This window comes from Aquarana catesbeiana, linkage group LG05 (genome assembly GCF_042186555.1).
Source record: "Aquarana catesbeiana isolate 2022-GZ linkage group LG05, ASM4218655v1, whole genome shotgun sequence".
NCBI lineage: Eukaryota > Metazoa > Chordata > Amphibia > Anura > Ranidae > Aquarana > Aquarana catesbeiana.
In genome coordinates this window covers 52,427,470-52,442,333 of record NC_133328.1, presented here as the reverse complement: position 1 = coordinate 52,442,333, position 14,864 = coordinate 52,427,470, and the positions used below count along the sequence as shown (strand labels likewise).

Sequence of the window (14,864 nt, the reverse complement as noted above, 5' to 3'; positions counted from 1 at the left end):
ACTCCTAAACCTTGTGGACAGCCTTCCCAGACTAGTTGAAGCTGTTATAGCTGCAAAGGGTGGGCCAAGTCAATATTAAACCCTACGGACTAAGACTGGCATGCCAATAAAGTTCATGTGTGTGTAAAGGCAGGTGTCCCAATACTTTTGGTAATATAGTGTAAGTTATAAATCAGCACAATAGGTATATAAGAATAAAGCAGTTCAGGGCTTCAATGCTCACCTTCAATCCAGAGATGCCCCAAGATGTCCTCAGCCCACCCAATGTCATTCAACCCAGAAGACTGAGGAGAACCATGAATTCCAGGCTTCACAGGGTGGCCCTCTAAGGAGGTGTCACCACAGCGCCCATTAATTCATACTTTTGAAGCAGACAGTGACGCTAATGTCATCTTGACAGTACCACTCTTTGCAATAGCAGAGGATTGCACCTGGGCCTGAAAAGGGGAAAAGGATCAAGACCCGACATGGCATAGGGCCAGCCTGTAGACATCTAAGAAAGGTAAGTATAACACAAGCACAAAATACAACATAGAAGGAACTCCAATGGGGGAGGAATTGAGACGCTGAGTCGATTTACTAAATAAATAGTGACTGCTTTCTTAGCTATTTAAATTTTTCTTTTCACTGTGAATATTCACTGAGTTTTGTAAATATGGTAAAGATGTGTTCACTTTAAATACCCAGTTGTGTGCAGAGAAATGAAAAAAAAAAATTGAGATTTTTCACCCTATTTACTAAGCTCAGGGAACTTCCATAAGTTGTGCCTCTGTACCTAACAAACATAACTCTCACACTAGGAGAACCTTGGAAATAAACAAACAGCCATTCCCTCGTCAAGCAGTTCTCTATCTTCTTTATCTCACTCCCTCAGGCCGCTAGCCTGATGAAATTCTTTAGGCATTTGTTGGACCCTCAGTTTTCATTAACTGACTCTATAGGAATTCAATCTGTTCCCATCGCCTTGCTCATCCCAATTTGTTTGTCTAATCTGAATGGGGAGAATAGCGATAAATCTCTTCCAAGGTTTGGCTTTGCTGCATTCCCGCTATGTAAGTCTCAGATTGAATTTATTTTGTAAACTGAAAAAAAAAAGGAAATGAGTACACATGATTGATTTTCACAGATAAAATGTCTAATGAAGATTAAAAAAGAAAGAGAAATAAAGTGTTTATGCATCTGTAGCGTTTTCTTCACCCTCATAGCATTTCATTCTGTATTTTACTTTTACCACTGTAAGGCTTATTTAATAAGACAATCATTATGTGCAAGGTTCAGTAACCCAGAGCTGCTAATCAGATTTCACTTTATTGTGGTTAGATCTGTTAAAGAAAACCTGCCATGAAGGAAATATCGAGGGTGCCATTGTGGACCTTACTTTCTGAAATGAATATTAGTCACTCTGCTGTCATGCTGAAACATTTGCTTCAATTCAATACCCCCTCAGTCCCTGATCAGGAACAAGCACAGGAGCACATTATATGGCAAATGCTATGTGAACAGCCCTCCAAATTTAGAGTTTAGGTGTTTCAGTCACGCACGTTGTTAACAGATATGTACAATGAAGCATACAAACTCCGTTGACAAATATTGGCATTAGAATGGGTCATACTGGAGATCAATGGGTCATACTGGAGATTGAAGTGTCATACTGGAGTTCAATGGGTCATACCAGAAGATGGCAACTTTGCCAAGTCAACATATGCAATTTCTGCTCTGATAGATTTGTCCCTGTCTAATTGAAATGCTTTTACTGCACTGTGGAAGCATTTAGGCCTGGCATGCTCAACCCATGGCCCACGGAGCTGTCAGATGTAGCCCGCAACCTCAATTCTATGGTAACCCACACAGCCTCCTTTGGTAGCACGCTGCTCTACTGAATGATTGCCGGTCAAGGGCGGCCATCATACACAAGCTACTATTGTTACTATTGTTACTATTGTGGCCGGCTCCCAAGTCTTCTCTCTCTTTCCTAACACACAGGTACGGGGAGTTGATCCTTTAGCCGAGTGGATTACATCTAGTGGCATCCATACAGAGGTTCTGAAGGTGGATTCTCACCATTGTGTGATGAGCTTGGTGTCATTCCAGGAGCATGTGAGTGCATTATGTGTTATTTTATCTGTACTTATTGCACTACTAGGACATGCACTTCCCTGGTCTGTTGTTTTTTTTTTTGGTTAGATTGTCTACAGTCCTTGTTTTGGCAATGCAAGGGATGGTTGCAAAGACCCTGATATAGTGAAGGCTACAACACTGGTTCAGTGCTTTTTTTGGCTGGTCACACCTGAGGGCAAGAGTGGGATTAATGTTGATCTGGTTAATAAAAAATGTGATTTTTGTGATTATGATTAAACAGTGGTTAAATATCCAACAGGGATTGGTCCCACGGAAAATGTTGATCCTGATTGTTTAAAATCTACATTATGCTATGCAAAATAAGAAATCTGAAATTGTGACATTTTTTATTTTATTGTGGCCCAGCGCCGGTTACCAAATCACTTTTGTGGCCCGGGCTCTTCAAAAGGTTGAGCACCTCTGATGTAGGCACAACAAAAGCTCAGCCACAAAGTGGTATACTACATAAACTGTATTACAGCATAGTTATCAATTGCTTCTGAAAGCAACATCAGCACAAGTACTGTACATAGGAAACATCCAAAAATGAGTTGCTATTGGACTTGAGAGTAATGGAAACATGTTCTCTAGAATGGCAAATCCCAATTTACTATCTGGCAGTCTGATGGATGAAACTGGTTTTGGTGGATGCCAGGAGAATGCAATCTTCTGAACTATATGGTGCCTACTGCAAAGTTTAGTGTTGATGGAATAGTGATATGGGGACGTTTTTTCAGAGTTTGGGCTAGGCCCCTTGATTCGAGTGAAGGGTATTGTTAATGCTACATCATACAATGAAAATCTAGTGGCTGCAGTTGAGGAAAGACATTTTCTGTTCCAGCATGACTGTGCACCTGGCTGGACCAGTTTGGTGTGGAGAAAATCAAGAGTCTTGACCCGACCCTTACTGAAAACATTTGGGATGAACTGGAACATCGATTTCAAGGCAGGTCTTTTCCTCCATCATCAGTACCTGACCTGACAGATGATCTTTTGGCTTAATGGGCACAAAGTTTGACAGACATACTCCAAAATCTTAAAAGATTTTTTTGGAAAGCTTTACCAGAATAGTTCCTGCTAGAGCTACAAGAAGGTGGGGCATTTCTATAATCATTCCCATGGTTTGGGGTGGAATGCCCAGTAAGTTTATATAGTTGTGCTGATCATATTTTGGGAAGGGAGAGGGTATCTATTACTTAAAAAGGATACTCTTTTAATCTTCCTTTTAAAAGAAGAGCTCTTAAAGCGGAACTCCCGATGTAACTGATTCCCAATAACAGTTACATCCAAGTCATGCCTTCGATGATAACTGTCACAGTTGCGAGTGTGCTTATGTCACCTCTCAACTGAATCCAAGCCCTCAATTGTCTGGTGTCACAGCTGATCACATGTGTAGCACTATGGCAACTGCAGAACTAAATATCTAACTAGAGGCTAAGAAGGCACCATCTATGGCTGTCTGTAAAGGATAAGTAGGTTTAGTTCTGCTTTAAGCTTCTTCACATGCCCTAAAGCATTAGCCAAAGTCACATGATCTCCCCTATACCGGGAGCATTGTGAGTCTATCACTTTATATGGGGCTGCAGAGAGCCTGTGTTTTGCATTTAGACTATAGAAAACAAAATATGCATATGGAAAGAGAAAATATGGCTTCCTCTATGTAAAAAAAATACAAACTTCAATCAGAAAAATGTTTTTAAAACAAAAATAAACACTGCTAACATTACACAGCCCAACAAAAAAACTTGCTTTGCTTTTTAGACCTGTTCTTGGAGTTATTTGGGGTGCTGATTCATAAATTTGCATTGACTAGACTGCATCAGCTCTAGTTTCTTAGATATGGTCAAACGCATATAATTTTTAGTCCGTTTTTGAAAAGATCTTGCTGATCATCTTGTTCTTCTGTTAGTTTGTGTTTTTGCATACAAGTTAGCAGCTATAGTGAGAGTGATTATGTACTTTCAACTGTAATTTTACATTGGAAACATTGGATTTTAAAGTCTAATTTAATAACTGTATTATGGTTATGATCGTATAGGAGGTGTGTGAGTTTTTGGCCTTCCTGTAGCCAGGGAGAGCAACAATTGTTTAGTAGTGTCTGTTCTGGATTCTGCTGGTACAGGTTCGTTACTTTCCCCTGCATCCCATTGAGTTATGGGATATAGTTGGTGGAAGAACACAGACCCTAACCTGCATATTAATGCCTTTTTAGCCAATCCCTGGTCAATGGCGTGAGTGACCAGCAGGGGGCTGAAAGGGGTATAAATAGGCTGGGTCCCAGAACAGAAGTCTCTTGTAACAGGGGGGGTGAGGCCCAGCCTGAGGGCTGTGGCATCACTAGGCGTTTATCTGCAGCTGAAAGAATCCTGTTAGGGGTCCCGGCTTCTGCTTTGGCTGGGGGACCCCTGGCCTAGCCTCCTGAATTGCTGCAGAGAGCTCACCTAAGGATCCAGGACACAGGCAACCCAAGTACAGAAACTGACTAATACTGCAGGCGGCAACACAGTATTCAGGACACAGTGACTACCAGTCTTCTGGACATGGAGACTTTCTTTGGCCTCATTTGGGAGAGCTTATTCTTTGTACATTCAGGACTAAACTTATGCTGAGCAATCCCTGTTTAGTACCAGTTTACTTTCACATTAACCACCTGACCTCCATCAGATTTACCACCTTCACGACTAGGCCATTTTTTGCTATACGGCACTGCGTTACTTTAACTGAAAAATGAGCGGTTGTGCGACGCTGTACCCAAATAAAATTTATGTCATTTTTTTCCAACAAATAGCAATTTCTTTTGGTGGTATTTGATCACCTCTGCGTTTTTTTTGCGCTATAAACAAAAAAAGGTCAACAATTTAAAAAAAAATAATAATACATTATTTTTTTCTTTCTGCTAGAAAACATATCCAATAAAAAAAAAAATAAAAATCAAATTTCTTCATAAATTTAGGTCAATATGTATTCTGCTACATATTTTTGAAAAAAATCCCACTTTTCTTTTCTATACTAGTAATGGAGGTGATCAACAACTTATATAGCAGGACTGCGATATTGTGTTGGATAATCTTACACTGACACTTATGACACTTTGTGGGAACCAGTGACACAAATACAGTGATCAGTGCTAAAAACTGTACTTATGACACTGGCTGGGATGGGGTTAAACAGCTAGGGCAATCAAAGGGTTAAATGTGTGCCTAACCAGTGTTTGTGTGTAGAGTGTGCTGCTTTTACTAATGGAAGTAATGGATTTTATTCCCTGCTTTGCAGGGAAAGAAAATCAATCACTTCCCCCATCAGGATGGAGCTCAGCCTTGTTTACATAGCTCCGTCCTGTGTCTCTCCTTGGCAATCAGCGGGTGGTGGCAGACATCCATTGGCCATCACCCACTGATTGACTTCTGGTGTGACAAATCATAGTAGAAGCGGCGTGGACAAGCCCCCCTGCCGGGAACTGCAGAATCATGTAAATCAGGTATAGGGCGGTTGGCAAGCGGTTAAAGGGGGTGCCCGTACCCTAAAGAAATAGATTAGTTTTAGTGTACTCTACTACAGTTTTTTTGAAGTTTATAGGTGTATCCTAAGGCTCACCCTCAGTTCTCTAACAAAATAAAAAACACAAAAAGGCATGTTCTCTGACTTGAGTGACTGTGAACTACCGTGTGCCTGGCTGCTGTGTGCCTATCAGGGAATAGAACCTGGGACCAAACAACCAGACCAGTCCCAGGTCTGAGCTACACTAGTATGACCATTCTGGTAGCCTTTGTGATCACGTGATCAAGAAATACACTGATTGGCTCCAAGACATTTCTATGCAACTGTAAGCCATTCAGTAACGTTATAACCAAAAGGTGAACACTTGGCCCAAAACAGCTTCACCTTGTACATGTTGTCAGACTTACCTTCCATATAACAGTTCAGTGTAAAAGATATATCGTCCAAGGCAATGTCAACGCTTGCATCTGCCCCCAACTGCGCCTCAAACGCCACCTGAAACGGACTGCTGCTGGACAAAATAACACTGCCGTACATCCACCTCCCTTCCTCGCTCTCCATAGTTGACCACAAAAGGATGTTCACTCCGTATTCAGTGACCATGAATACCTGTTGAATATACATGGATAAAAATAAAGAGGAACAGGCTGTACGGTGGCAGGCTAATATTAAAATTAGCATTAAACATCATTTGTAAGTTTTAGGTCAGTCTCCGACACCCTGGACTGTGCAGAATGATTGATGGTTGAGACAGCTAGAGGAAGAAGGAGACAATTTGTGCCAACGATGAAACCGATCAGTCTTGCTTTAAAGAACTCCACTTATGATGAATGCAAACCCATCAAGAAAAAAGTGAATGACTTTGAAAGCTGCAAAAGGTAAACAATCAATTTTGTCTTGTATTCCACTGACAAAATAAGATGATGGGAAAGTAGAAATACTAATGTAGACAGAGTGTCCAAATATCAGGAAATGTGCTTGTAGGGATTTTGATAACAGAGAGCTCTTGCAAAAAAATGATATGCATTGGGTGTTTGGAAAAGGATCAGTCCACTTACATCTCGCATTTCAGTTACAAGTAAACACTGATTCATGGAGGGAGAATTTTCTTGGTAAATTATCTGACTTTGTCCCCACGATCCCCTACAGTCTCACTCTTTCTGGTGCAATCATCATAATGTAACATAAATGAAAATCCCAACAGGGAGAGTTGATTATCCTGAAATTGGCTGCAGAAGGTGGGTGAAAAGAACTGGAAGCTCAAAGGCAGAGATGACACTTAAAGTGTATGTCAAGGCATATAAGAAAAACAAACATATACATAAAATATATACATTAGATCTGTGCAATATGTGCACATTTGTCATGTTTTAACCCCTTAAAGGACTTGCAAGCACAGAAAAATCTCTTTTCATCTGCCAGAAATCAACTCAACTCTTAAAGTGGCTGTAAAGGCCAAAGATATTTTTCCTTCATGCATTCTGTGTGCCGTTCCCCCTTCAAACCCTCAATACTCACCTGAGCCCCCTCTCGATCCAGCAATATGCACGAGAGCCTCAGCTGGCCCGGGACTCCCTCTCCTCATTGGCTGAGACATTGGCTCCCACTTCTGTCAATCATAGCCAGTGAGCCAATGAGGAGAGAGCAGAGGCAGGGCCGAGCTGCAGTTCTTTGTGTCTTATGGATGCATAGAGCGGGGCTCAGGAGCGTCCACGCACCAATTCCTTCATAGCTAGTGGCTTGCAATTGGGGGGCACTGGCCAAGGGAGAGGAGCTAGGAGCACAGGTAGGGGACCAGAGAAGTGGAGGATTGGGGCTGCTCTGTGCAAAACCATAGGGGTTGATTTGCAAAGGCAAATAGACTGTGCACTTTGCAAAGTGCAGTTGCACTCCGCAAGAGCAGTTGCTCCACAGCTTAGAAATGAGCAGAAACTCTGCTAACTTCCATCATCCAATCATGTGCAAGCAAAAATGCATTTTTTTTAAATCTTCCTTGCATGTGATTGGGTATTCTTTGCAAAGTGAAGTTGTACCTCACTTACTAATCTCTTGAGCAACTGCACATGCAGAGTGCAATTGCACTTTGCACTTTGCAAAGTGCACAGTCTATTTGCCTTTAGTAAATCAAAGCCCTATAGCCCTGGCTTGACCCCGCCCCCCGCTCTCTCCTCATTGGTTCACTGGCTGTTATTGTCTCAGCCGATGAGGAGCGGGAGTCCTGGTAAATCTGAGGCTCTTGTGCACATCGCTGGATCGAGAGGGGGCTCAGGTGAGTATTAAGGGGGCTGTGGGTGGAGCAGCACACAGAAGGTTTTTTTACATGTATAGAAGCCTGCTAGGCATGCTATATAAACTGTATGTAGCCTTAGCTACATACAGTATGCAACACTGTGCTCTGACAGTAGGAAGGGAACTTCCGGTCCCACACAAAGAACAAAACTGAATTCTGAATGAATAAAAAGCTTCCTCTGATTGGCTGAGGTGGAGAGGCTGAAAGATGATGTCATGATCTCAGCCTCAATTAGAGGAAGCTTTGTGTTCATTCAGAGAATAGCTGAGCAGCACTCAACCCAACTCGATTTTGTTCCAGGTTTGGGATGGAAGCCACCACCTGAGGACTCGAGCAGTAAAAATTGTCGAGGCCCCAAGGGTGTCGTCACTTCCGGGTCCATTCTGACGTCACGCCCGGCCTGAATTTCCGGGTCCATTCTGACGTCATGCCCGGCCTGAATTTACGGTTGTTGGAACGCACGCCAGTCCTCTGTGGGACCCACGATGGTGCTGATACTTGCAAGGCTGTTTACATTAGTGCCAAGTCAAGGAACATTTACTTTGTTACCTTTTATACACGTTGTACAATAAAAATGCTATACTATAGTACTTTTCTTGTTTAATGCGGTGATGTCGTTGGAGTGTTGATGACATATAGGAGAATTTTGCAAGATTTATTGAAGAGTGTGTGATCAATTTATATAAGTTATCATCCATCCCAAAGTGCTTGTTGACCTTTATTCCTGTAGAGGTCAATGGAGTGACAGTGAGTGCGCACTTCTCACTGTGGTGGTCCTTGGTGTTTTATTGAAAGATTATTCATCAGAAAAGATTATACTACATGGTGTACGAATTATTGCACATGTTTATGGACTAATTATTTGATTTATTATAACACCTTTTGTAATTTTATGAAATTATGGTTGTATTAGCACCTTATCCTTTTTTGGTTTAAAGACAAATTTTTGTTTCTGTGTTGACTTCAGATTTTTTTTTATTACTGGCTTCAAACAGTTTATACTGTTAATTCAATAATAAAAATATTTTTTTTTTTAAGGTAAGGGAGGAGAGCTGGTCTTGAAAAATGTACTGTTCAATACAAATATCAGTGTCAATGAATACTGCCTTGCTCAATGTTGTTTTCTTATAGGGCTATACTAATATAGCTGGAGGTATTTTTCATATAAAGAATATGATTAGTCTGGACTGCAACTAAGGTTGAAACAATCTATTGCCTCTTTCAGGTTTTTTAAAACATAATGCACTTTTAAGCAACCATAGTGTCATGAAAAGGTTCACCCGTTGCTGGCGCTTGGATCGCAGTACCAGTGTCCACCAGTGGGTATCTCCCAACACCCAGGGCCTGTAATAAGAGGACTCACCTGCTGGTGGCACTGTTGCATCCTTGGGCTGTAGTACCGGTGTCCACCAACGGGTGTATTCCGGCAGTATGGAGCAGACAGCACCTTCTGCGCTCAGGTGTAACTGTGTTACTGCAGGCTGATAAATACCCGGCAAGCCCTCACATGCTTGCCTTGGTGTGTCTCTCCCTGTGCTCTGACCTTGCTGCCTGTTATTTTGACCTTGAGCCTGCATCTGCCCTGTCCTGACCTGACCTGATCTGATCCAATCCCTATCCAGAGCCATTCCTGGACCTGTCCCTTCTGTTTCCTGTTTACCTTGGATCCCTGACCTGCATCCCATCCATCCATCCTCTCCCTGCCCTGTTGGTTTCCCGTCCTTACCATCTGCTGATCTCCTGGTGTATGACCTTGGCCTGGCTTCTGTTTACGGTTCCGGTATCTCCCATTTTATTGTATATACTGTTTTGTTGTTTGTGGGTCTTGTGGTTGGTTGTGCACTGTTATATTCACTTACTTGTCACTTATGTAAATAAACACCATTTTTATTCACTTATATACGTTTCTGGTTTTCTCTGTGCAGTCTACACAGTCTGGTTTACTAATTCTCTGACACATAGCTGGTATAATATATCCACGTAAGTCATAAACAAGGTATGGATGGGACTTAAATAATTTAATGAAATTACTGATTTTATTTAAACACATTTAAAAAGATACATAAACCATTATTCCAAGCTGTATATACATCTGTAAAATTCTCCTTATTCCAACATGTTTCAAAGCTGTTTTCCTTCTCAGGGAAACTGCAAATTTGTAGAGTCCATAGGGCCCTATTGTAGATGGTAGATTCCTTTGTGATATTGTTTTTGCCTATTTTTTAGTCCCTACAAATTTTCAGTTTCCCAGAGGAAGGAAAACAACACCGAAACATGTTGGGATAAGGAGAATTGTATTGAGTATAGATGTTGATCACTGACTGCATATGCAGTTTGGAAACGTGGATTTTGTATCTTTTTAAATGTGTTTGAATAAAATCTTTTTATGAATTTATCAGTTGTTATATAGATTGCCTATAAAGTTTCATCCTTACTTTCTAAGTTTATAATGCGGACTATTTTGGGATGTTGGCATTCAATGGGTGGGTAAAAATACTTGGAGGTTATATTATATCCAGGTAAGTCCAGATAAGTCGAGCAAACCTGCAAATATAATATTTCACTTTTCCTTCTATCATCTGCTATCTCCTAAGACTTCTTACTGGAATTTCTAAACTGACCATGCACTGTTTTTTGAACAATCATTTGTGAAAGATTGCTTGACAGAGCATTAAATGTACCCATCATTGACTCAAAGAATTTTCGTTCAATTGTCATGTCAATCTAAAGTATGATAATGTTCCATTTCCAATCCTTTGCAATAGTATACAAATGCTATACATATGCTTTTTTCCCAACTGATGACCACATTAAAGTGGAATTAGACTCAAAATTTGATTTGGAGTCCAAAATGTGGAATTATACTCATAAATGACAGAAGAGACCCTATTGGTCTCTATTGTTAAAAATGCTTTCCCCCACCTGTCAGTGGTAATGTGCAGTAAGCCACCCATGCACAGCTCAGAGTACATTTACGGCACTGCTCATGCCGTGACTCTGAAGTGTCTGGGTGACGTCATTGCGACCTGGCCATTCCAGTGAATAAACAGAGCGAACCTGGAAGGTAGACAAAGAGTAGCACCTGTGCACAGACAACGCAGATCTGGAGACCATCCTTTGACAGGTAAGTCTGTGATAATGTGTTACCATGCGTTGCAAACTAGCACATTATGGCATAAACCTCCTGGGGGCCCGTTTTCAGAAACATTTTTGACAGGAGTTTAATTCTGCTCTTAGATCATTTTGTTTGTTTAGAACCAACACTTCCATCCTGAGCTTTTGGATTTTCTCATCAATATGGTCAAACATTAACATCAATTAAATAAAATTCTGCAAGTACATGACCAGCTAAAGCTGCCAATAGATGGGTAGAGTTTCAAATGAAAATCATTGGGGAAAGAAGGTTCTAAGAAAGTCTGCTCGTTTTTCTAATCATTAGTGGGTCAAATAGACCTTCATTTTCGGCTGCATTGATGAGAAAATTTGAGGGAGAAGGATGGAAAAGTTTTCTCGAACAAAGGAATTTCTAACAGTGAATGTGGTTTTTGTTTGGTAAAGTCTATTCATTCCAAAATCAAATAATAAAAGCACACAAAATCTTTTGAACAACAAACAAAAGTTCTGAGAATGTTCTGAGAATTTTTGTAATTTCCTCAGAATTTTTGTTTGTAATGCTAGCCATCTATGGCCAGCTTTAGTGTCCTGCCAGTTAAAATTCCTGCAAATGCCATCAGCAAACATTATCGAATACAACAATAAGGAAAAACTGGTAATATCTCTAGCTGGACATGCTCACTAGAGATAAGCAAGCTGGTTTGTGCTTGACTAAACTCAGCAGTGCATCAAACATAAGTTCGGAGAGGCCTGCTGATCTGTGCTTTAACCAGATTGGTTTTCTCAGTGAATTAGTAAAGTTTTCCAAAGACTGATTATCACTTCACTTTGCAGAACACACTGCACCCCTCTGCACCCCTCTGCACCCCCTTCCTACAAGCTTGCATTTCAATGGAACACAAGCTCCCCACCTCTTCCTAGTGTACCCTCTGGTCACCGGTATGAGCAATGTCCAGGGGATCCTGCCATTGTGATGTCACTGCTCTATTAAGGAAGCACTATAATTCTTTAATGGAGTAAAGCCTAATAATGAAGTATAGTTCTGGCATTGACCTCTTAATTTCATTATCAACCACCAGCAGGAATTTATCATTACTTATTCATCACTAATACTGACAGCCCCTAATTTCCCACAGAGATGTAGAAGTAGAAAGCACAAGAGGGATGTTTTTCTTCATGGAACACTAGAAATTCAGGCTGCCAGTGGCTCCTCACACTCCCCTTAGAACTTCATTCTGTTTAACCCTTTTGATGCCAGAGACATTTTTGCATTTTTTTCAGACGTTTAAAAAATAATTTTAGGCCTGAAGATTAGTTGAAACCCCCAACTATTATATATTTTCTAAAAGCAGAGACCCTGGAGAAAAAAAGGTGGTAGTTTATGTCACATTATATTTGCTTAGTTTACTAAAAAAAACACTAAAGTTTATTTCAGGGCACACAATATATGCCCCAATTTTATATAAAATATAAAAGATGAGGTTACACCGAGTAAATAGATGCCCACCATGTCAAGCTTTAAAATTCCGCAAAATGCTGATGAGCGTCGGGTATCCCCCTATTTTTCATAGGCAATGCTTTAAAAGCCCCTTGGTCATCAGTTTAGAGTTACCTGTGAATAATGGCCCTAGAATTATTGCTATTGCATAGTATTACGTACCATGTGTAGCGCAAGCAATGTTTTCATATATAGGTGCCCCTGATGGGTGTGTTCACATTTGTGTGTTCACATATGTGGGGGCAGTGCAGGCGAAAAATGTTTTTTGGAGGGCATCTTAGTACATGGCAGAAACTTTATTTTTTGACACTTTATTTTTTTCACTATAACTTTATTTATATCACATATGGAACAAAAAGTCCCATATGTGATATCATTTCTTTTTGACAGGTACTCTTTAATGAGACCCCTGATGTCCAACCTGCCTTTCATTGAAGCTAACAGAACACAGATCACGCTCCATTAGCTTATTCACTGCCCATAGTAGCCAGGGAGAATGTCAAGAGAAACTGTAAGTGGCCGTATACAAATTGCTTCCAGGTTCTTTACAGCTAGAGAAGATCAGTGAACCAATGTTCGCTGGTCTCCCTTCCCTCCATTCAGTGGCATCCGCCATGCGGTAGCAACTAGGAGTGTGTGTAAAACCCTTTACACTGCCACAGACATATGATATACGTTGGTGGCAGCGAAAGTGTTAAAGCATATGTAGACTCAAAATCTATTTTTGATTAGGTTTGGTATCAAGTGTTTGGACTATGCAAGTGATCATTTAGGAAAATCAAGCTTGTGTTCTATAATACTAACCTTTAGAATTCCCGACTGCGGAGGTCCATACATATAATACCAAAAGCGCACTCTGCACATGTCACGAGCAGCAGGGAAAAGGTTGCTAGTAAAAATTCTTGCCCTGTCTCCAGCGTGCTGATTAGATGTGTTGGCATAAAGGAACAACCTTCCACTTCCTTATAAATGAAACACAAGAATCAATCAACACATATACACATGTAACTGACAATGAGAAGCTGTTATCAAACATCTTAGATCTTAGGCTCAATTCACTTATTTATAAGTTTATTTTGCCCTATGGTGCAACATATGCTTAACCACAAAGTATAGTCATACCAGGGCCACTTTACAGTCAGGATCCACACAGATGCCTGGACCGGCAGCTGGCTCACCCTCTTAGTGAGCCGCTGGGAGACTGAGCCAGTCCCTCCTACCCACTGCACCTCTCAGCACTCCAGTGAGTGCTGAAGGGGCAGAGCAGAGAGCCGGTTATTGACAGTCACCAGCTCTCTGCAGGCTGAAGACCGAGAATTGAGCGATCAGCAATCTTTGATAGCTTAGATATCGTTTTTAGAGGCAGCAGGGGGGAGCTGCAGCTGGGATCGGGGCTGCAGCCTTCTAGGTATGATTTATTTATTTTTTTTAAACTACTCTTTTAAAGGCTAAATTCACCTTTTCCAGAAAATATCCTATGCAGTCAAGGGGCCCTAGTAGATATTAAAAAACTGTGCAGCTTTGTTCATTAATTTTAATGTAATAAGTGTATGTCCCCTGGAAGCCTAGATGAAAAACTCCCAGCTGGTAATTCCCATGTCCTGCCTTGTTGCAAGGAAGGAAAAAGCGTTGTTTTTCACTCCTATAATGTTGGAAGTGAGCGTCCAAAAGTTTTCACATCCTAGCAGCAAGTCAGAGCATGGGGATGGATAATTGTAAGTTTTTCGGCAAAGCTGCCTGGGGAATGGGAGGCAAATTGTGTACAGGTATGACAATAAAATGAAAGAACATTTTACAATGCCACTCAGTTTTTTAATATCTACTGGGCCCCTAGACTGCATAGACTGTTTTTAGTAAAGCATGAACTTAGCCTTTACCAATCCAATCCAATAAGTGTTTCTGTTTCAGTTGGTATTAAAGTAACTGTAATCACATGTGTAGAAGGTTTTAAAATTATCACTTGTTTGATATAAATTCTGTTTATAAAATGCATGCAATACAAACAGTGCAGTGTACAGTTGAATTCTTGAAGGGCCTGTGTGCTCTGGCTTTTAATCGATTCAAGAGGATTTTGTCCCTCTATACAAATCTATGGAAATGCAATCCCACTTGATGCTATTTTTTTCATTAAAAAAACCCTCTTGAATTGTTTATTTTCATTTGAAACTTGTCTTTGATCCATTTCCTCCATAACCAGATAGTGTAATATTACTTTAAACCAACTTTTTATTTCATAAACAAAAAAGACGATTGTGTGAGTCACAACCTATACTCTTGACTTTACACCAGAACAATATTTATTGCACCACACTTCTCTCTCTAGCACGGTGGTTCTCAACTCCAGTC

General features: G+C 40.7%; 1 protein-coding gene across 1 annotated transcript in view; it reads right to left on the bottom strand.

Annotated features, from left to right (window-relative positions):
- Positions 1–14,864, bottom strand: part of MALRD1 (MAM and LDL receptor class A domain containing 1) — a 737,846-nt gene that overhangs the window by 157,099 nt on the left and 565,883 nt on the right. Inside the window, exons 32-33 of the mRNA XM_073629748.1 lie at positions 13,323–13,480; positions 6,024–6,225 (exon numbers count right to left, since the gene is read on the bottom strand). Of these exons, the coding sequence (XP_073485849.1) occupies positions 6,024–6,225; positions 13,323–13,480 (360 nt within the window). The remainder of the gene's footprint in view (positions 1–6,023; positions 6,226–13,322; positions 13,481–14,864) is intronic.